Source organism: Mobula birostris, chromosome 3, assembly GCF_030028105.1.
Source record: "Mobula birostris isolate sMobBir1 chromosome 3, sMobBir1.hap1, whole genome shotgun sequence".
Lineage (NCBI taxonomy): Eukaryota > Metazoa > Chordata > Chondrichthyes > Myliobatiformes > Myliobatidae > Mobula > Mobula birostris.
In genome coordinates, this window is record NC_092372.1 from 208,321,352 (window position 1) to 208,342,323 (window position 20,972).

Genomic DNA, 20,972 nt, shown 5'->3' on the forward strand with positions numbered 1-20,972 from the left:
AATGTGAGTTGATCTTGCAAGGGAATTGTGGTTGAGATGTTTCCATTAGTAGGAGAGCCTTGAATGAAGGGGCATGGATAAGAGGTTAGAGAGTGGTCATTGAAAACAGAGCTACATGGAAGTTCCTCCTTGAAGAAAATGATGGATTTGTGGAATTCTCCAATGGCCCACAATCATCAAGGATAGGCAGCAACACCTCTGTCATGAATATTCTCAACACTGATGTTCCACAAGGTTGTGTTGTCAGCCCCTAATCTACATCATCTCCTCATGACTGTGTGGCCAGATCTGCTCTAACTTCAAGTTTGCTGATGATGTCACTGTACTGAGCTATATCTCAAATAATGTTTGAGTTAGAGTACAGGGAGGAGATAGAGTTTAGTAATGTGCTGTCATAGCAACAACTTTTTCTTCAATATCAGCAAAACAAAAGAGCTGGTATGACGGAAGCAATGCACATTCTACTGTCTGCATCATTGGTTGAGAGCTTCAGGTTCCTATCATCAATAGATCAGTTCTGGTTCAGCCATTTGGGCACCATGGAGAAGAAAACTCTATTTCTTGAAGAGGATAAAGAAATTTGGCATGTCCCCATTGATCCTTACAAATCTACCTCCTTATCATATTACATTTATTGTTTACCTACTTTCTCTGTAGCTGTTACACTTTATTTTACATTAATATTGTTTTGTCTCTATGCAGTGTGAACTTTTGAACTTTATGAATAATATGCAAGATAAGCTATTCACTGTATCTCAGTACATGTGATAATAAAGCAATGCCATTTCCAGTTCCAATTGTGGAGTTTAGTTCATTGGAGGTATTCAAAATGGAGATAGAAAAAAACATTTAAGAGATTGTAGAATTAATTGCTATGGGGAACTGGCACAGTAGAGCCACTGAGACCTGGTGCTTTTTAGCCATGATCATAGTGCTTGCTGTGTCAGGTTTGAGGAACCATTTGGCTCACTTCTGCTTTGTTATTGTGAGGTGGTTCTTCTGAACAATATGAAATTCATATGGGCAAGAAAGAAGATATGGGAGGAGGATGTGGGAGGTGTCTGGACAGTGGTTTCATTTTATTTAGTTAACTTGACCAAAGGAAATGCAGATAAAACAGAAAGATATCAGTTTCTTGCCACTTATAACAGATGTTGGCCATTTGGCTCCAATTGTCAGGGTGTATAGTATTAGTTTATTCAAAAAGATTCTGGAATGTGAACTGATGGGACAAGCATCTGACAGGTTGTTGAACCACAGAACAAAAGGTAATTGTTTAACCACTGAGGTTTAAGTGTACAGCAGTGAATCATTGTATCATGTTTGGAGTTGCATCATTTCCAGAATAGAAATGCATCTGACATACTATATTTAGCTTGCTACATGGAATTTCTGATGTATAGCAATACCTTTGGAAAAACATAGCAGTACCCTCAAATTCATTTGGAGGGATTTTTGAAGGATAATTTGAGAGGATGCTAAACTAAGGTTTGTTTTTTGATTTTAAAAGTTTGAGGCTTGGTGTTTCTCTCATTTCTCACTTTCACTCCACATGTTGATTTGTACCTATAAGCCACCAGTTCTGTAAGATACTTGGAGCATTTATGTGCATATGATTTAGTTTCCTTCTAACATACAAGGTTTATTGAGTTTGCAATTCAGAAATAAGCCAACAGTTTAAAATTATCATTTGCTGTCTTTGCTATTTCTCACTATCTGCTTTGGTATTTCTCATAAATGAATCAAGTTCTTTGTTTTAAGGTAATACGATGTAACAGATATGTTTCAAAAACAGCATAAAAACAAAAGAGAAGGCATATAATATAATGAAAATTAGAGGGAAGGTAGAGGATTGGAGAGCTTTTAAAAACAACAGAAGGTAACTAAAAAACCAGAAAGAGGAAGTATGAAGGATAGCTAGCCAAAAATATAAAAAAGGATACCAAAAGTGAAGTTGTTTTTTTTTCTCAGATTAAAGAGTAGGAGAATGAGAGTGGATATTGGACCTCTGGAAGATTGCGCTCCAGAGGTAGTAATGGGGGACAAGGAAATAGCAGACAAACTTGAGTATTTTGCATTGGTGTTCATTGTGGAAGACATTAGCAGAATGTCAGAAATTGAAGAGTGTTGGGGTGGAAGTGAGTGTCACTGCTATTACTAAGGAGAAGGAGCTTGGGAAGCTGAAAGGTTTGAAGGTAGACAAGTCACTTGGAGCAGATAGACTACATCCCCAGGGTTTTGAAAGAGATTGTGGAGGTACTACTAATGATGTTTCAGGAATCACTAGATTCTGGAATGGTTCCAGAGGACTGGAAAATTGCAAATGGCACTCCACTCTTTAAGGAGGGAGGGAGGTAGAAGAAAGGAAACTATAGACAGGTTAACCTGTCTTCAGTGGTTGGAGATGATTATTAAGGATGAGGTTTTGGGGTAATTGGAGGTGCATGATAAAGTTGGCCAAAATCAGCACAATTTGTTTCAGGAGAAATCTTGTCTGACAAATCTGTTGGAGTTCGTCAGGACACACCTGATGAAGGGTCTCGGCCCGAAACGTTGACTGTACCTCTTCCTAGAGATGCTGCCTGGCCTGCTGCGTTCACCAGAAGCTTTTATGTGTGTTGCTTGAAATTCCGGCATCTGCAGGTTTCCTCGTGTTAACGTAAATAGAAGGTTGGCTTACTGCAAGAGGCAAGGAGTGGAATAAAGTGGGCCTTTTCTGGTTGGCTGCTGGTGACTAGTGGTGTTCTGCAGGGATTGGTGTTGGGACCGCTTTTCACGTTTTTGTCGAAGGATTTGGTGGCTTTGTGGCCACGTTTGCATATGATTTGAAGATAGATAGAGGGGCTGGTGGTGTTGAGGAAGTAGGGTGCCTGCAGAAGGATGTGGACAGAATGGGGGAATGGGCAAAGAGGAGGCAGATGGAATACAGTGTAGGGAAGTGCATAGTCATGCACTTTGTAGAAGGAATAAAGGTGTGGACTATTTACTAACTGTGGAGAAAATTCAAAAATCAAAGGTGCAGAAGGACTTGGAGTCCACAAGACCATAAGACTTAGGAGCAGAATTAGGCCATCTGGCCCGTTGAGTCTGGTCCGCCATTCAATCATGGCTGATCGGTCTTTTTTCTCCTCCTCAACCCCAGTTCCCGGCCTTCTCCCTGTAATCTTTGATGCTGTGTCCAATCAAGAACCTATCAGTCTCTGCCTTAAATACACCCAATGACCTGGCTTCCACAGCTGCACATGGCAACAAATTCCACAGATTCATCACCTTTGGCTAAAGAAATTTCTCCACATCTCTGTTTTAAAAGGGCGCCCCTCTACCCTGAGGCTATGCCCTCTTGTCCTAGACTCTCCCACCATGGGAAATATGGTGTAATTAAGGCAGAGATTGATAGGTTCTTGATTGGACATGGGATCAAAGATTACAGGGAGAAGGCCAGGAACTGGGGTTGAGGAGGAGAAAAAAGACCGATCAGCCATGATTGAATGGCGGACCAGAGTCGATGGGCCAGATGGCCTAATTTCTCCTTAAGCAAATTGTGCTGATTTTGGCCAACTTTATCATGCACCTCCAATTACCCCAAAACCTCATCCTTAATGGATGAGGCCTTTCAACATTTGAAAGGGTCAATGAGATGTCCTCTCATTCTTCTGAATTCCAGCGAGTACAGACCCAGAGCCATCAAATGTTCCTTGTATGATAAACCTTTCTTTCCTGGAATCATCCTTGTGAACCTCCTCTGGACCCTCTCCAATGCCAGCACATCTTTTCTAAGATGAGAGGCCCAAAGCTGTTCACAATTCTCAAGGTGAGGCCTCACTAGTGCCATATAAAGCCTCAGCATCACATCCTTGCTCGGGTATCCTAGACCTCTTGAAATGAATACTAACTAGTATTTGCCTTCATCACCACCGACTCAAGTCCTTGTGTAGCGTTCCCTGAAGGTTAACTTGCGGGTTGAGTCGGTGGTAAAGAAGGCAAATACAATGTTAGCATTTATTTCAAGAGGACCAGAATTTAAAAGCAAGGTTGTAAACCTGAGGCTTTATAAGGTATTGCTTGGATCACATTTGGAATAGTATGAGCAGTTTTGGGCCTCTTATCCAAGAAAAGGTCTGTTGGCATTGGAGAGGGTTCAGGAGGTGTTTGAGAATGATCTCAGGAATGAAAGAGTTAACATACGAGGGCCTGTAGTTGCTGCAGTTGAGAAGAATGAGGGGTGATCTCATTGACATGTATTGAATATTTTAAGGTGTAGATAGTGGATGCGGAGAGGACATTTCCTGTAGTGGGGGAGTCTTGGACCAGAGGATGCAGCCTCAAAATAGAAAGACGTCCACTTGGAACAGAAATGAAGAAAAGTTTTTTTTTAATTAGTCAGGGGGTGGTGAATCTGGAATTCATTGCCACAGACGCCAGTGGAGGCCAAGTTATTGTGTATATCTAAGGCAGAAGTTGATAGGTTCTTGATTAATCAGAGCGTCAAAAGGTTATGGTGAAAAGGCAGGAGAATGGGGTTGAGCGGGATAATAAATCAGCCCTGATGCAATGGGGAGGCAGACTTGATGGGCTGAATGGCCTAATTCTGTTCCTATGCCTTGTATAATCTGTAATACTAATGTTGTGCTGGAAATGTTAAGAATGAAACTGGGTGACATACTGTGATTTGCTAAGGCAGATCAGATTGTTCGGCAGATCAGATTGTTCAGCAGAACATGGATTAGTGAGGAAACTGTGTATTGAAGTGAACGTTTGAGGCATAGGTAGGAAAGATTAGGATTATCAAGGTAGTTTTGCTTTTTCAGTAAACTGCCATTCTCGATTGATGACGTGTTCTTGTGAAGTGTTAAAATGCATAATGTGCTATTTGCAGGTAGATGTTCATAAGAAAAAGCTAATCACCTGGATGTTTCTAATGAATGTTTTCGTTTTCTTTTAGATTTGCTTCCTTTTATTTACTATTCTGTACACAATCTCCTACTTCATTATCACCAAGTACAAGAGGAAACCAGGTTAGTGAAGATTTTCAGCCATAAATTGAACTTGCAGCAATAACTGTTCAGGGGGAAAATTGGTTATAAACTTCTATATGGGATGAACAAAAGATGTTAAATATTTCTCGAACTTCCAGCCATTGCCCCATGCACCCTCTTCACCGTTTTCCCCATTTCCCTCTCTCACCTTATTTCCCTACCTACTCATCACCTCCCTTTGGTGCACCTCCCCCCTCCCTTTCTTCCGTGGCCTTTCACCCTCTCCTATTAGATTCCCCCTTTTTCAGCCCTTTATCTCTTTCCCTATTCAGCTTCCCAGTTCTTTATTTCACCCCTCCCCTCTCAGTTTCACCTATCCCCTACCACCTTGTACACTTCTTTCCCTCCTCCACCTTCTTGCAAGGTCTCAGCCTGAAACGTTGACTGTCGATTCTTTTCCATAGATGCTGCCAGTCCTGTTGAGTTCCACCAGCATTGTGTATGGTTTGCTTGGTTAATTATTGTCTCATTGACTGTTTACCAGAAAAATTTCTATTTGGTAACCAACCAGAAAGACTGGGGAAAAATCTACAAAATTATACATTCTGTGGCCACTTTATTGGTTACAAGAGTCTGCCTAACCAGAGAAGTGAATCCAGGTAGCCCATCCACTTCAAGGTTCAGCATGTTCTGCATTCAGAGAAGCCCTTCTCCATACCACTGTTGTAAAGTGGTTATTTGAGTTTCTGTTGCCTTTCAGTCAGCTTGATCAGTCTGGCCATTTTTCTTTGACCACTCTCATTGACAAGGTGTTTTTGCTCACGCTTGCTTGATTGTTTTGTTTTTGCATCATTCTCTGTAAACTCGAGAGAATGTTGTGTGTGAAAATCCCAAGAGATCAGCAGTTTCTGAGATAGTCAAACCATCCCGTCTGGCGCCACCATTCATTCCAATGGTCAAAGTCACTTGAATCACATTTCTTCCCCATGCTGATGTTTTATCTGAACAACAACTGAATCTCTTGATCATGTCTGCATGCCTTTTATGCATTGAGTTGCTGGTACATATTTGGCTGATTGGATACTTGCATTAATGAGCAGATGTACTTTATAAAGTGGCCACTAAGTGTGTATTTCAGTGTTTCTCACACAGGGCAGTGACTGAATACATTCTTATCTGGTACAGGGATAAATAACCATTCTTTGCACCTTGTTTATTATTTTAGTAGGAAACAATGTGTGGAGCTCATTGAATCAGAGTATGGCTTGTAGAATGAATCTGTTTCATTGGTTGCTTTTTCTTATTCTTTAATTGACAAAAATGTTCAATTTAACGCGATACCACTGAAGTCTTCAACTGTCACTGAAGTTCTCTAATCACCTTAGTTCAAGTCAGTAGCTTGGTGTTATATTTATCTTTGATGTTTGCCCAGAAAGCTTGTTGCAGTTACTTTTTTTAACCCAGGAAGTCGAGGGTTTTGTTTCAATATTTTGCTGAGTTGACTTCACCAGAGAGCTATAGTGAGCTTCATTATCTTTGGGATTGTGTCTTTGGCATTATTGACAATACCTAACCTCCCAAGTCAATGAATTTGCCCCTGTTTTATCTAAAGTAGTTAAAAAAAAATTGGTTGGCATTGGTGCTAATGTATGTATTCAAATGTAAAATGGAACTGTCTACTGAGTCATAGCGGGGAAAAATCAGTAATACCATTTCTAATTGATGGCCATGCATTAATACAAGGTCAACATTGGATAAATGTATTAGAACATAGAATAGTACAGCACAGTAGAGGCCCTTCAGCCCACAATGTTGTGCTGACTCTTAAACCCTGCCTCCCATATAACCCCCCCACCTTAAATTCCTCCCTATACCTGTCTAGCAGTCTCTTAAATTTTGTTAGTTTATCTGCCTCCACCACTGACTCAGGCAGTGCACTCCATGCACCAACCACTTTCTGAGTAGAAAAAACCTTCCTCTAATATCCCCCTTGAACTTCCCACCCCTTACCTTAAAGCCATGTCCTCTTGTACTGAGCAGTGGTGCCCTGGGGAAGAGGCACTGGCTGTCCACTCTATCTATTCCTCCTAATATCTTGTATACCTATATATATCATGTCTCCTCTCATCCTCCTTCTCTCCAAAGAGTAAAGCCCTAGCTCCGTTAAACTCTGATCATAATGCATACTCTCTAAACCAGGCAGCATCTTGGTAAATCTCCTCTGTACCCTTTCCATTGCTTCCACATCCTTCCTATAGTGAGGCGACCAGAACTGGGCACAGTTCTCCAAGTGTGGCCTCACCAGAGTTTTATAGAGCTGCATCATTACCTCGCAACTCTTAAACTCTGTCCCTCGACTTATGAAAGCTAACACCCCATAAGCTTTCTTAACTACCCTATCTACCTGTGAGACAACTTTCAGGGATCTATGGACATGTACCCCCAGATCCCTCTGCTCCTCCACATTACCAAGTAACCTACCACTTACTTTGTACTCTGCCTTGGAGTTTGTCCTTCCAAAGTGTACCACCTCACACTTCTCTGGGTTGAACTTCATCTGTCACTTCTCAGCCCACTTATGCATCCTATCAATGTCTCTCTGCAATCTTCGACAATCCTCTGCACTATCCACAACACCACCAACCTTTGTGTTGTCTACAAACTTGCCAACCCACCCTTCTACCCCCACATCCAGGTCGTTAATAAAAAATCGTGAAAAGTAGAGGTCCCAGAACCGATCCTTGTGGGACACCACTAGTCACAAACCTCCAACCCGAATGTACTCCCTCCACCACGACCCTCTGCTTTCTGCAGGCAAGCCAATTCTGAATCCACCTGGCCAAACTTCCATGGATCCCATGCCTTCTGACTTTCTGAATAAGCCTACTGTGTGGAACCTTTGACAAATGCCTTACTAAAATCCATGTAGATCACATCCACAGCACTACCCTCATCTATATGCCTTGTCACCTCCTCAAAGAACTCTATCAGGCTTGTTAGACATGATCTGCCCTTCACAAAGCTGTGCTGACTGTCCCTGATCAGACCGTGATTCTCTAAATGCCCATAGATACTATCTCTAAGAATCTTTTCCAACAGCTTTCCCACTGCAGACGTAAGGCTCAGTGGTCTATAATTACCTGGACTATCCCTACTACCTTTTTTGAACAAGGGGACAACATTCGCCTCTCTCCAATCCTCCGGTACCATTCCCGTGGACAACGAGGACATGAAGATCCTAGCCAGAGGCTCAGCAATCTCTTCCCTCGCCTCGTGGAGCAGCCTGGGGAATATTCCGTCAGGCCCTGGCGACTTATCCGTCCTAATGTATTTTAACAACTCCAACACCTCTTCTCCCTTAATATCAACATGCTCCAGAACATCAACCTCACTCATATTGTCCTCACCTTCATTAAGTTCCCTCTCATTGGTGAATACCGAAGAGAAGTATTCATTGAGGACCTCCACAGTCTCCAGGCAGATCTTCCCACCTCTATCTCTAATCGGCCCTACTTTCAATCCTTTCTTTCTTTTCAAATCTTTTTATTATTATTATATTATTCAAAAATAACACGAGTACATTGAAGTAAACAACACTTACAGTGTCTCAAGGAAAATAACCATTATTTTAAGGATTGAAAAATTTTTGGTGGTGATTAAAAAAAAAACCCTACTAAGCAGAAAAAGTGGGGGAAAAAACCCCATTAGGTGTACAACCCGGAGGCATGCGTCATACAAAAAGCTTCTAAAGATAAACATCAAACCGCCAGCAAGAAGAAAAAATATACCAAAAATTTACAATTAGATCGTGGAGGAAATCATATCAATTAACTCAAATGATAATAACAAGCAAATGAACCCCACCTTTTCTCAAAATCAAATAAAGGTTCGACTTCTAATTTTCTCCAAACTAAGAGATAGCATCACTTGAGAGAACCATTGTGACAAAGTGGGAGCTGATGTATCCTTCCACTTCAACAAAATGGCCCTCCTAGCTATCAATGTAACAAGTGCAATAACATGTGTTATTGTTGCTTCGATAGCTACATTGTAAACTGAGACAGCTATACTGACACATGTTTTGGTCTTGTTCTATACTAGAACAGTTCTGGAAGTCAGTTTTTTCGACAATTTCTAAAGCACTTAAAATTAATTTACAACCTGCCTTCACTCCTGTCATCATTTTGTTCTTCACATAATTGAAGAATGCCTTGGGGTTTTCCTTTACCCTATTCGCCAAGGCCTTCTCATGCCCCCTTCTTGCTCTCCTCAGCCCCTTCTTAAGCTCCTTGCTACCCTGTATTCCTCAATAGACCCATCTGATCCTTGTTTCCTAAACCTCATGTATGCTGCCTTTTTCCACCTGACTAGATTTTCCACCTCACTTGTCACCCATGGTTCCTTCACCTTACCATTCTTTATCTTTCTCACCGGGACAAATTTATCCCTAACATCCTGCAAGAGATCCCTAAACATCGGCCACATATACATAGTACATTTCCCTGCAAAAACATCATTCCAATTCACACCCACAACTTCTAGCCTTATAGCCTCATAATTTGCCCTTCCCCAATTAAAAATTTTCCTGTCCTCTCTGATTTTATCCTTTTCCATGATAATGTTAAAGGCCAGGGAGCGGTGGTCACTGTTCCCCAGATGCTTACCCACTGAGAGATCTGTGACCTGACCCGGTTCGTTACCTAATACTAGATGTAGTATGGCATTCCCCTGAGTCAACATATTGTGATAGGAATCCGTCCTGGACACACTTATAAACTCTGCCCCGTCTAAACCATTGGAACTAATCAGGTGCCAATCAATATTAGGGAAGTTAAAGTCACCCATGATAACAACCCTGTTATTTTTGCACCTTTCCAAAATCTGCCTCCCAATCTGCTCCTCGGCATCTCTGCTGCTACCAGGGGGCCTATAGAATACTCCCAGTATAGTAACTGCTCCCTTCCTGTTCCTGACTTCTACCCATACTGACTCAAAAGAGGATCCTGCTACATTACACACCCTTTCTGTACCTGTAATAGTATCCCTGACCAGTAATGCCACCCCTCCTCCCCTTTCCCCCTTCTCTATCTCTTTTAAAGCACTGAAATCCAGGAATATTGAGAATCCATTCCTGCCCTGGTGCCAGCCAAGTCTCTAATGGCCACTACATGATAATTCCATGTATGTATCCAAGCTCTCAGTTCATCACCTTTGTTCCTGATGCTTCTTGCATTCTTGAAGTACACGCACTTTAGCCCTTCTACCTTACTACCTTTACACCCTTTATTCTGCTTCTCTTTCCTCAAAGCCTCTTTATATGTTAGATCTCGCTTTACTCCATGCACTATACTTGCAGTTCTTGCATGACCTTTATCCTCCTCCATCTCACTATCTGCTCTAACACTCTGGTTCCCCTCCCCCTGCAAATCTAGTTTAAACCCCCCAGAGCAACACTAGTGAACCTTCCCACTAGGATGTTAGTCCCCCTCCAGTTCAGGTGCAACCCGTCCCGTCGGAACAGGTCCCACCTTCCCTGGAACAAGGCCCAATTGTCCAGAAACATGAAGCCCTCCCTCCTGCACCAACTCCTTAGCCACGTATTTAGCTGCATTATCTTCCTATTTCTAGCCTCATTAGCATGTGACACAGGTAGCAATCCTGAAATTACAACCCTGGAGATCCTGTCCTTCAACTTTGCACCTAACTCCCTAAACTCTCTTTGCAGGACCTCCTCCTGCAAAGTATTAGTAAATATTGTATTTTAGAAATTACTTGATTTTCAGTATGTTACTTTGTCTTCATTAGGAAGTTGCAGTGCATTAACTAATTGCCTAATTTTTGTGCTGTGGTTGCAGAAATCAGTCGGCCCTTGAACTTAATTTAGTTTTTTAAAATTAAATGCCAAAATTTTGAATGTTAACTTGCTCAAATTGAGTGGATGGTAATACTTGAACTGTGTGGGAAAAGTAATTTTTCCCCCCTATGAGAAATGAATATCTTTTCATGTCTATACCAAGACATGGGTGTGGAGAATAAAATTTCCAGATATGCCGATGATACAAAATTTGCAAGTGTGCTAAACAAACGTAAGGAAAGACGATATAAAGAGGTGGAGCAAAAAAAGAGATCTGGGTGGTATGAATCCTCGAAAGTGACATAATATTTTGAGGGAGTAAAGCTTATGAATTCCTTGGTTAAGAAATGAAGTACAGAGTACAAAAGAAACTGAGTTTAGGTTTAAGTTGTGCAAAACACTGGACTTAACAGGAATATTCCATCCATTTCTGGAGGATGTGATGGCACGTGGCCAAGTGGTTAAGGCATTGGACTAGCGACCTGAAGGTCGTGAGTTCGAGCCCCAGCTGAGGCAACGTGTTGTGTCCTTGAGCAAGGCACTTAATCACACATTGCTCTGCGACGACACTGGCGCCAAGCTGTATGGGTCCTAATGCCCTTCCCTTGGATAATATTGGTGTCGTGGAGAGGGGAGATGTGCAGCATGGGCAACTGCTCGTCTTCCATACAACCTTGCCCAGGCCTGCGCCCTAGAAAGTGAAGACTTTCCAGGCGCAGATCCATGGTCTCGCAAGACTAATGGATGCCTTTACTTACTTTACTGATGGCTCAGAAAAGACTTGACTAGAAACCATGACACAGTGAGGGATGTCAAGTAAGTTGAGACTTGAGGAGCTGGAGTTGTTCTCAATGCAAGAAAAAAGTGATAGCAGTATTCAGCATGCCAGACAGCATTTGAAGAAAAAATAATCTGAGCCAACTTTTCAGATTTTGCAGAGGGAATTGTTAAGATAGATAGAGCAAAGCTATTTGTAGTGGCAGGTGGTACAAGGATCAGGGGGCATTGGTTTCAAGTTTTGGGCAAAAAAAAGAAATGTGAGGTGAGAGAAAATCACTGAAATCTCTTGCCTGTAAGAGTTGGTGCCAGAAGGGATAAAGAGTGGTGTGGGAATAGTTTTCAGAACTATTGGGAATGATCCTGACAAAATTGATGTATGCACCATTGGAAAAGAATCTGCATTATGACAGTTTAGTGGTTTGTACTTAATGGTGCTATTATAGAGCTGCTTACGTTCAGAAATAAAATAATCAGATTATTTGTACTCAAAGGTATTTAGATGTATAGAATAAACTTGATTTCTTTTGTTATTAATCAATAAAGGGCATGATAGTTTTCAATTTCACGTAACAAATCCTAGACTATGCCAACTTGAGAGATTTATTTAGTATTGGCAGTATTTTTAGGTGTTATCAAGGGCAATGAGGTGACTTACATTTTCTGGGAGATGGAATTTAATCCTGATAGGTGGGTGGTGATACATTTTGGGTAGGACAAGGCCTCTGAGAGCATTTAGGATTTTGGGGACCTTGGTGCACAAGTCCATAGTTCCCAGAGGATGGAAGCACAGGTAAGTAGTTGAAGAAGGCATATTAGATGTTGAGTTTTATTTGCTGTGTATAAGTAGTTTGTGGTACAGCATTACAGAACTTTTGGTTAGGCCATAGCTAGAGTACTGTGGCGGTTCTAGTTGAAGAATGATGTGATTGCACTGGAGAGAGTGCTGAAGAGGGTGTAAGTAGAACGGTTTAATTATGAGAGATTGGATAGGTGGTGTTTGTTTTTCGTGAAATGCAGTAGGCTGAGAGAGACCTGATCAGGTGTACAAAATTATGTACTAAAGGACATGGGGTGTATAATGAGAAACTTTTTTCCCGTAAGTTTAGGGTGAGGCATAAAAGGGATAGAAGGCATCAGATAAAAAGTTTAAGAATACAGGTGGCAAGATTAGAACGTGGATAACACCAAAATTGGTTACATAATGGACAATGAAGAAAGTTGCCTGAGGTTAAACATGATTTGTTGCAATAGGATCTGAGGTTACAAGAAGCACAACTGGGAAAGCATGCAAAAGATTGGCAGATGGAATGTACAAGTTTGTTGTTCCCTGAAAGTGGTTACACAGTTAGGCAAGGTGGTGACAAATGCATATGGCAAACTTGTCTTCATCGACCAAGAGATCGAGTGCAAGAGGTGGGACATCATTTTACAGATGTGCAAGGCCTTGATGAGATTGTACTGAAGAGCCTCCTATGCACTTCATGCTGTCATGCAATGTAATTGAGCTAGAGAGGGTACATGAAAGATTTAGAAGGGTATTGCCTAAATTGGAGGTCTTGAGTTAGAAGAAATTAGATAGAATGGGACTGCTTTCCCCAAAGTCAAGGAGGTTGAGATGTCACCTTACAGAAGTTTGAGGGGCATGTATGTGGTGTATAATCACTCTTTTCACCAGGATAGTGGATTCTAAAGCTAGAGGGCATAGGTTTAAGGTGAGACGGGAAAAATACTAGAGTGCCTGAGAAGCATGTTTTTTGGCAAATGGTTGGTAAATGCAATAGGCTTCAGAGGAAGGTTTAAGAGGGAAATGACCCAAATGCAGGCAAGTGGAACTGTTAGCCACCATGGATGAGCTGAGCTGAAAGCCCTGTTTTCATGTTGTACAGCTCTGACTATGACCTAAGTGTTCTAGCAATCTGCATTGTATTGCCTGAGAAGATTAAGCAGGTATCCTTGTATCATTTGTAAAGTATCTGGACTGCCATTTGAATTGCCACAGCATAAAAGACTACAAATTCTATGTGGGGTTCATGTGGGTATTCTTGATGGTCTTTGTGGGTTGAGAAATCTATTTGCATGCTGTATGACTATGATAAAATAGGTGAATAGAAGCTAGGAATTGACAGGGAAAGATGTATTGCACATAAGAGGAGAGCTGGGAGGTTAAGGTTAATTCTGTTAATGTTGGATTGATTAGGCAGTGCAGAGAAGATGCTCAAAAAGAGTCATCTGAAAGCACTCAAGGCAAGACAAAGGTATAGAGGTATGAATGATCCAAGGCTAAAAAAATATGAAGTTACTAACTGCATTTTCTGGATCGAACATGAAATGTATAGGAACAGCAACCCCCCCCCCCCCCATTCCACAATGTTGTGCTGAACTAATTAAATAGATATTTAAATATTAAACAAAACTAATACCTTATGCCTCTACAACGTCTTTATCTGTCCATTTTCTACATATTCATGTGCCTTTCTAAAAGCCTTTTGAATGCCTCTATCATATTTGCCTTTACCACCATCCTTGGCAATGCATTCCAGGTACCCCAGCACTGCGTATGTAAATAGAAAATTGTCCTGAACATCTCTCTTGAACTTGCCTTCTCTTGCCTTTTAAATGCTAGCCCTCTAGCATTCAACCTTTTGATCCCTGGGGAAAAATATACTGTCTGTCTACTCTATCTATGCCTCTCATAATCTTATAAATCTCTTATCAGATCTCCCCTCAGCTTCCGCTGCTGCAGAGTAAACAACCCAGGTCTGTATGTATGGCCTAGGTTGTTTACTCTGGAGTGACGGATTATTTATATTAGAGTGTGTGTGTGTGTGTGTGTGTGTTACTAAATGTGAAGGGGTGATCATTAAGGGGAAGGATGTTGATGGCGAGATGGAGGAGAGGTGTGAAAGTAATGGTTTTGATATTTTGATTTTGACAGTGGAGGGTAGATTCTTGGGCTGATAGAAATGTAAAATTTGAAGTTCACTTCAAAATGCTGTTATTTCTGTGATAACTCTTGCTGTAATATTTAAAATATATCTCTTGAAAAGGTAATTTGAATATTACCTAAAAATTAGGTTATAAATGGAAACAAAGATTATCCATATGCTGCTCTTTATTGTCACTGCTCAGAATTTCTTAGTTTGCATTGATATTGGCTCTGTGCTTTGAAGGAAACCATTTATGCAGTGTTTTGTGTGTTCTTGGCATGTCCCAGTGAAGATTGTAGTCAATGAAATATTTCCTGAAACTTGTCACTATTAATTTATAGAGAAATGCAGCAGCTAAACAAAGTTTTGTGAAGTGAGATGAATGAGCAGATTATGCAGTAATATGGCAGCCTCTATTATAGTCTGAGCTCTCAACCTTCTGAGCCAAGACTGACAGCTTACAAAAGGCTTTTTTGTGAATCATGTAATGAATGACATAATCCCGCTTTTGCAGTGACCAACTACATGCACTCAATTTTGCTTAATTATTTTCAAATGAAAATTTAATGCACTTAAGCAAAATCAATAGTATCAATGTTAAATCTACGAATGTAATCCTAATTTTTTTTTGTCAAGCAATTTTTGTTTTAAATCCAGGAAAATATGAAGCCTTGACCATTTATATTTGCATTTTTCCAATTAATTTTGAATAGCATTTGGAATCCTATTAATTATATTTAGCAATATTAAAGCTTCATATTTATTGGCATTCTAATTATTAAAAATGTTTAGACAATTGTATTGAAGTCTTAATTTCTAAATAGTTATAACCATTTATTGTTTAATATTTCTGATTAGTTAGTTAAAGGGTTTATAATGAATTACATTGAGTTACATCAGCACATGCTGATGAAATTATTAACACAGGAGATTCTGCAGATACTGGAAATCCAGACCAACATACGCAGAATGGTGGAGGAACTCAGCAGGTCAGGCAGCATCATAGAGAGAAATGAAGACTTGGTATTTTGGGCTGAGACCATTCATCAGGATGAAATTATTAGGAGGTTTATTTAGTTGAACTTTTGCATGCATTTGATTCTCTCTCTGAATAGGTAATTAAGTTTGGTTTGAGGCTGGTTTTGTTCTTATGTTATTAAATTTGGCATGCAAAAGAAATTTGAAGATGTGACAAAAATTGCTGTTCAGGTTGACAGTGAGGTGAAAAGCTTTAAACTGCAGGGTAATGTAGATGGTGAGGTCTGTTGAGTAGGATGGCAGCCAGTGCAATTTAATACAGAGAAGTGTGTAATAATGCCTTTATAGAGGTGGAATAAGGCAAGGGGGTACCCAGTAAATAGTAGGATCATAAAGAAAACAAAAACACTGCAGCTGTAGAAAATAGAAGAAGTTTGAAGTAGCTGAAAATCGTCAGTACTTGACACTTCAAGCAGCGTTTGTAGACATGGAAGCTGAGATTGTGTTCTGAATCAACCTTTTAACAAGCTGGAACCTCTCAAATGAAAACCATCATGTGCTGTTCTTCAGTAAATGTATATAATGCAACTATTTATTGTATATCAGAATAGCAATTTCTCACTGTCTTCTCCTTAATTTTAAACTGTGGCTGTGGCCTTTGTTTCTGAAAGTAAATCCTTTTCTTATCTTTTGTAGACATTTGAAATCCAATTGTGGTTGTAAACTGAAACACATTTGCAGTTTTTAAAAAATAATTTTGTAGTAATTTATCTAAATCTATTCCAGAGTTGTATAAAAATCTGATCTCTTGACTGTAAGCAAGTTGTATTGAATAATTTTAATTTAGTTTAAACTTTAAACTATTTTTGACCATCCACACGCAATTGAATTGTTGTGCGGTTCAGTTTTAAGGTTTTCCTTGTTTTGCAGATGATAATGAGGATGAAGATGCCATTGTGAACAGAATTTCGTATGTACTAATACAATGTTTTCATTTTGCCATTTAATATTATGGTCTTCCATTTAACTAAAGGGATACTTCAGTGTACTTTGACTATAAGTCATAAGCTGAGTTCAGTCATCTGTGGTGAGAAAAGATGCCTGTTGCAGACCCCGCAATTTTCTCTCTTGCCTCCCAACGCAAGTTCCATCTCATCAGGATCAGAAGATTTATCCAATTTTTAAGTTTTCTAGCACATATAAAACCACCTTCTTTTCAGTGGTAATTTGCTTATAGAGTTCCATTGACTTTCACTGAGCTTTCCAACCACTTTGCCTTCCTCAGTGAGTACAGATAAGAAGTATCGATTTAAGAACTCATCTACAAGTGCTGGCTCCAATCATACATTCCAGTTTGGTCTTTGATCGATCTGGGATTTTTCTTCATCTTGGGCTATTTTGTGCCCCTACTTTTCTTTCATAATTTCTGTTTAAAAATTCTCCTATATTTTGAATACACTTGTAGGATTTTCCTTCATTCCAGCTCTCAGTATTCCTTGATTTATGTTGCTATCTGTGGACTTAACTGCAAGTGCTTGTCACCCGTCTACTTTTCTCAAGATCAGTCATGCAAAACTGAACTTGACCCTGTCCTTCAGTCCAGTACCTTAATTTGATGATCATCCTTATCCTTTGGTTAAATTCCTTGTTTACCAACTCTAAGTGGCATTCATCACTAAATGCCCTCCTCTCCAGGGCCCTGTTTTTGTTGCTACCTTAAGTGAGGAGATCAGGAGCTTCTGAACAGTCTGAACCCTTCTGAACCCTCTCTTGTTGATCCTCTTTTTTTAACTGCAGTCTTTAATTTTGTAATAGTAATTTTGTGACTGCACTGTACTGCTGCCGCTAAACAAATAGTTTCTTGCCAAATAAGTTGATGATAATCTGATTCTAAGGCTCACCATTTGTCTGACTACATTCCTTCAGTGTTGCCCTTCTCTAGTAGGATAGAGTGACAGTAATTTAGTTGGAGTGATGTGTGGTTTCATTTGTTCTCATTGTTAATTGTTAGCTGAAATCAATTCTTTTTCTAATTTTTGTTTTTCACACATTTTCAGGTTGTACCTCTGCACATTTACTCTGGCTGTTTCAGCTGGTGCAGTCTTGTTGTTGCCATTTTCTATTATCAGCAATGAGATCCTGCTTTCTTTTCCGCAAATGTACTATATACAATGGCTGAATGGATCATTAATTCACGGTTAGTATATACTAATTTGTTTCTCACATTTTCTGAAAAGTTATATGCCGTTTAGTCCACTTCCTAAACATAAGTTCACAAAGCTCTGTTTTATACATTTTGTCTGTGCCCTGGTTTAAACATTAAATTTTGTTACAGCAACTGTGTTAATGGGATTATTGCAGTGATTTCCTGTTCCCCTTTATGCTGTTTTATATTAGCTTCTATTACCATTTGCTTTGGATGGGGGGTGTGTGTGGAAAAAGGACTAAGGAGCATGAAAAGAAGCAAGTGAAATATTGCATTGCACTGTGCCTGCGTCATCGTTTTCCCCATCAATGCAGCCTGCTATCTTCTTGGGGAGGGAACGATCAGCAGAATGAAATCTGCAGTTCAATTTGAGTAAAGGTCTATGGGAAATCCCAGTCTGTTCCCCAGTCAAACCAGTTTCAGCAGCCCACAACATCTTGGTGACTTCATTCCCTTTTACAAGCTTCTGCATGTAACAATGCTGCTTTTTCCCCAAATACTCTGTTTCCATTTTTGATCCTTTCTAAAAGTATGCACTCAGTTCACCCAGGTGGTTTTAATTTTAAAGAAAGGAACCTAGAGACTATTTTGAAATTTCATTATAACCTTTCACTGCCCGAAGCTTTATTGAATGTTTATAGCAAGCTCACTGTAATCAGAATCAGATTAATAGGTTCAGTTCTTTCTGGATATGATAATACTGTTTTAAAATATTGGCACGTGGGCTTCTTTCCAATGCAGGAATTAAATGCATAAATTCAGACCCTGTTAAGCTGTTAAATACTTGCTTGCAGAGCGAAACTTGCGGTTCTGCAGGTGCGTCTGTTCAATGATCATAATGTACTTACCATTTTTGACTTTGTTGTATTATCAAGAAGGAGCAGCATCTTCGACGTTCTTCTAATTAGTCAGAACTGTTTGATGACCCCAATTGCTACTTAATGCAAGCTCCATCTTGTGGAGCAGTTAAGAATTTATACAACTCCTTAAAGGATCTTGAAATCCTGACACTGCAGTTAATGCTTTTGTCTTTTTTTTTAATGGTATTTTGGGTATTTTTTGATGAAAGACTTTTTAATAAATAAGTTGTAGGAGTGGACATCACTGGATAATTCTGCTGCTAATCAAGCCTGATAGTTTTATTGGTTTATCTGACTGATGTTGCACTGAAGATTCTAATTTTCCAGTTATTGTTTGTGTTTCTGCTTAGTTGCAGAGAGATTGCTCTAAATGCATTGTTTTTTTTCATTCACTAAATTGTCTTCTCAGTTAGGTTATCTTGGAAGATGGCATTTGTCCTTCATATTTTGTCTGATTGCACTGAGCTTCTTTCAAAAATATTAGAGGTTCTTGAATCATACAATAATAGAGTAGAAACAGACCCAGTTTGTCCATGCCAACAAGATGTTTCCCTGTGTTTGGTTAATATCCTGCCATATCCTATCCACGTACATATCCAAATGTTTTTTAAATGTTATTGTACCTGTCTCAATTACCTTGCCTGGCATCTCATTCCATATATTCTGCATGAAAAAATTGCCCATCTGGTTTCTTTTAAGTCTTTGCCCTGTCACCTTAAAACTATAGTTTGTTTCCCTTTCTCTAGAGGACACAACTGTGTGCAGTCATCCTATCTAAGCTCCTCATGATTTTATACACTCTATAAGGTCACTCTTCAGTCTCCTGTGTTCCAAATAATGAAGTTGCCCATCTTCTCCCTAAAATATGGGTCTTTGATTCCTCGCAAATTGTCACAAATCTTCTTTACACTTTTGAAGAATTTGTGTCAACTTTTTTTTTAGGTTGTACATTTAATGTTATAAATATTGCGTTAGTACTTTTTTTTTGTTTGAACTCACTAAGTCAGGATCAGGTGTAATACAGCAGGTGAACTTTAAAGATCAGCTTATTTGTTACATGTGCACCAAAACATACAGTGAAATTTGTTGTTTGAATCAATGACCACCAGAGCCCTAGGATTGTGCTGAGGGTAACCCACAAGTGTTGCCATGCTTCTAGCACCAACATGGCATGCCCACAACTCATTAACCGTAACTGCATGTTTTCGGAAACTGGAGCACCTGGAGAAAACCCAAGCTGTCAATGTCAACATTTATTGTCCGTCCCTAATTGCCCATTAAGGTGATGTGTAGTTTATCACCTCTGAAGTTTTGTATCGTGAAAATAATTCCTCAGAGCTGTTGGTTTGGCAGTACCAGGATTTTGATCCAATCAAGATCAGCCTGAAATGTTGACAGTTCACTCTCTTTCATAGATGCTGCCTGACCTGCTGAGGTCCTCCAGCATTTTCAATGTGTTGCTTTGGCTTTCCAGCATCCTCAGATTTGCTTGTGTTTAGTATATTTCTGTGTCAAGATTGTGTTTGAGTTAGAAAGCACACACAAATGGTGATGTTTCCTGTATCTGCTGCACATACCATCGATGATAGAGACTGATTTTATAAGAGGAGTGGAGGAATGCTCTTGAAGAAATCATGGTAATCTGTTGCATTGCATTATGTTGATGATGACAGTGCAGATGTAATGCACTGATAGTAGAGAAAAGGGTGGGTGTGAATGTTTAGGGTGATAATCAGCATGGTGCTTTGTTGTTAAATTTACACATATTACTTTGATGTACTTAAATGGCTTGTAAGACCATATCGCAAGGTAACCACGTCATATGCAGTTATTACAAGGTAAGGTAAATGAAATAATTGTTAACATTTAATTAGCTGTATGCTTACAATTCCAAGCATCATTGTAAGCACTTGAATACATGTTTTTAGTTCAGTCATTCAGGTCTTTTTCACTATTCCTGTAATGTAACCACTGTGCCAGCATTCACTTTGTCCTCATTGGTTTGGGAAAGCATATTTGGATGCAAAGCTGATGTGAATTCTTTTCCTAAACAATTTACTTTTCAGAATCTGTATGTTGCTGGTAAGGTCAGTACTTACTGCAAATCTATGTTGCTCATGAGAAGGTGGGGAAGAGCTGTTGCCTTGAACTGCTTCAGTCCTTTTCGTAAAGGTACTTCCATAGTCCTGTTAAAGAGGGAGTTCTGGGCTTTGGAATCAACTTAAAAAGGCCGTCAAAGTGGATGATGTGCGACTTGATGGAACACATGAAAGTAGTGGTTCTCCAATGAACTTGAACCTTTTATTCTTCATGGCAGTAGAGGTCACATAGTTGGGAGTTTCTGTCAGTGTGGCCTAGGTGAGTAACAGCAGTGAATTTTGTAGATGGTCC

General features: G+C 39.8%; 1 protein-coding gene across 3 annotated transcripts in view; it reads left to right on the forward strand.

The window, feature by feature from the left end:
- Positions 1 to 20,972, forward strand: part of lmbr1 (limb development membrane protein 1) — a 213,207-nt gene that overhangs the window by 7,310 nt on the left and 184,925 nt on the right. For all 3 annotated transcript variants that reach the window (XM_072254043.1, XM_072254044.1, XM_072254045.1), the window contains exons 2-4: positions 4,943 to 5,015; positions 16,446 to 16,485; positions 17,573 to 17,712. In XM_072254043.1, the coding sequence (XP_072110144.1) occupies positions 4,943 to 5,015; positions 16,446 to 16,485; positions 17,573 to 17,712 (253 nt within the window). The remainder of the gene's footprint in view (positions 1 to 4,942; positions 5,016 to 16,445; positions 16,486 to 17,572; positions 17,713 to 20,972) is intronic.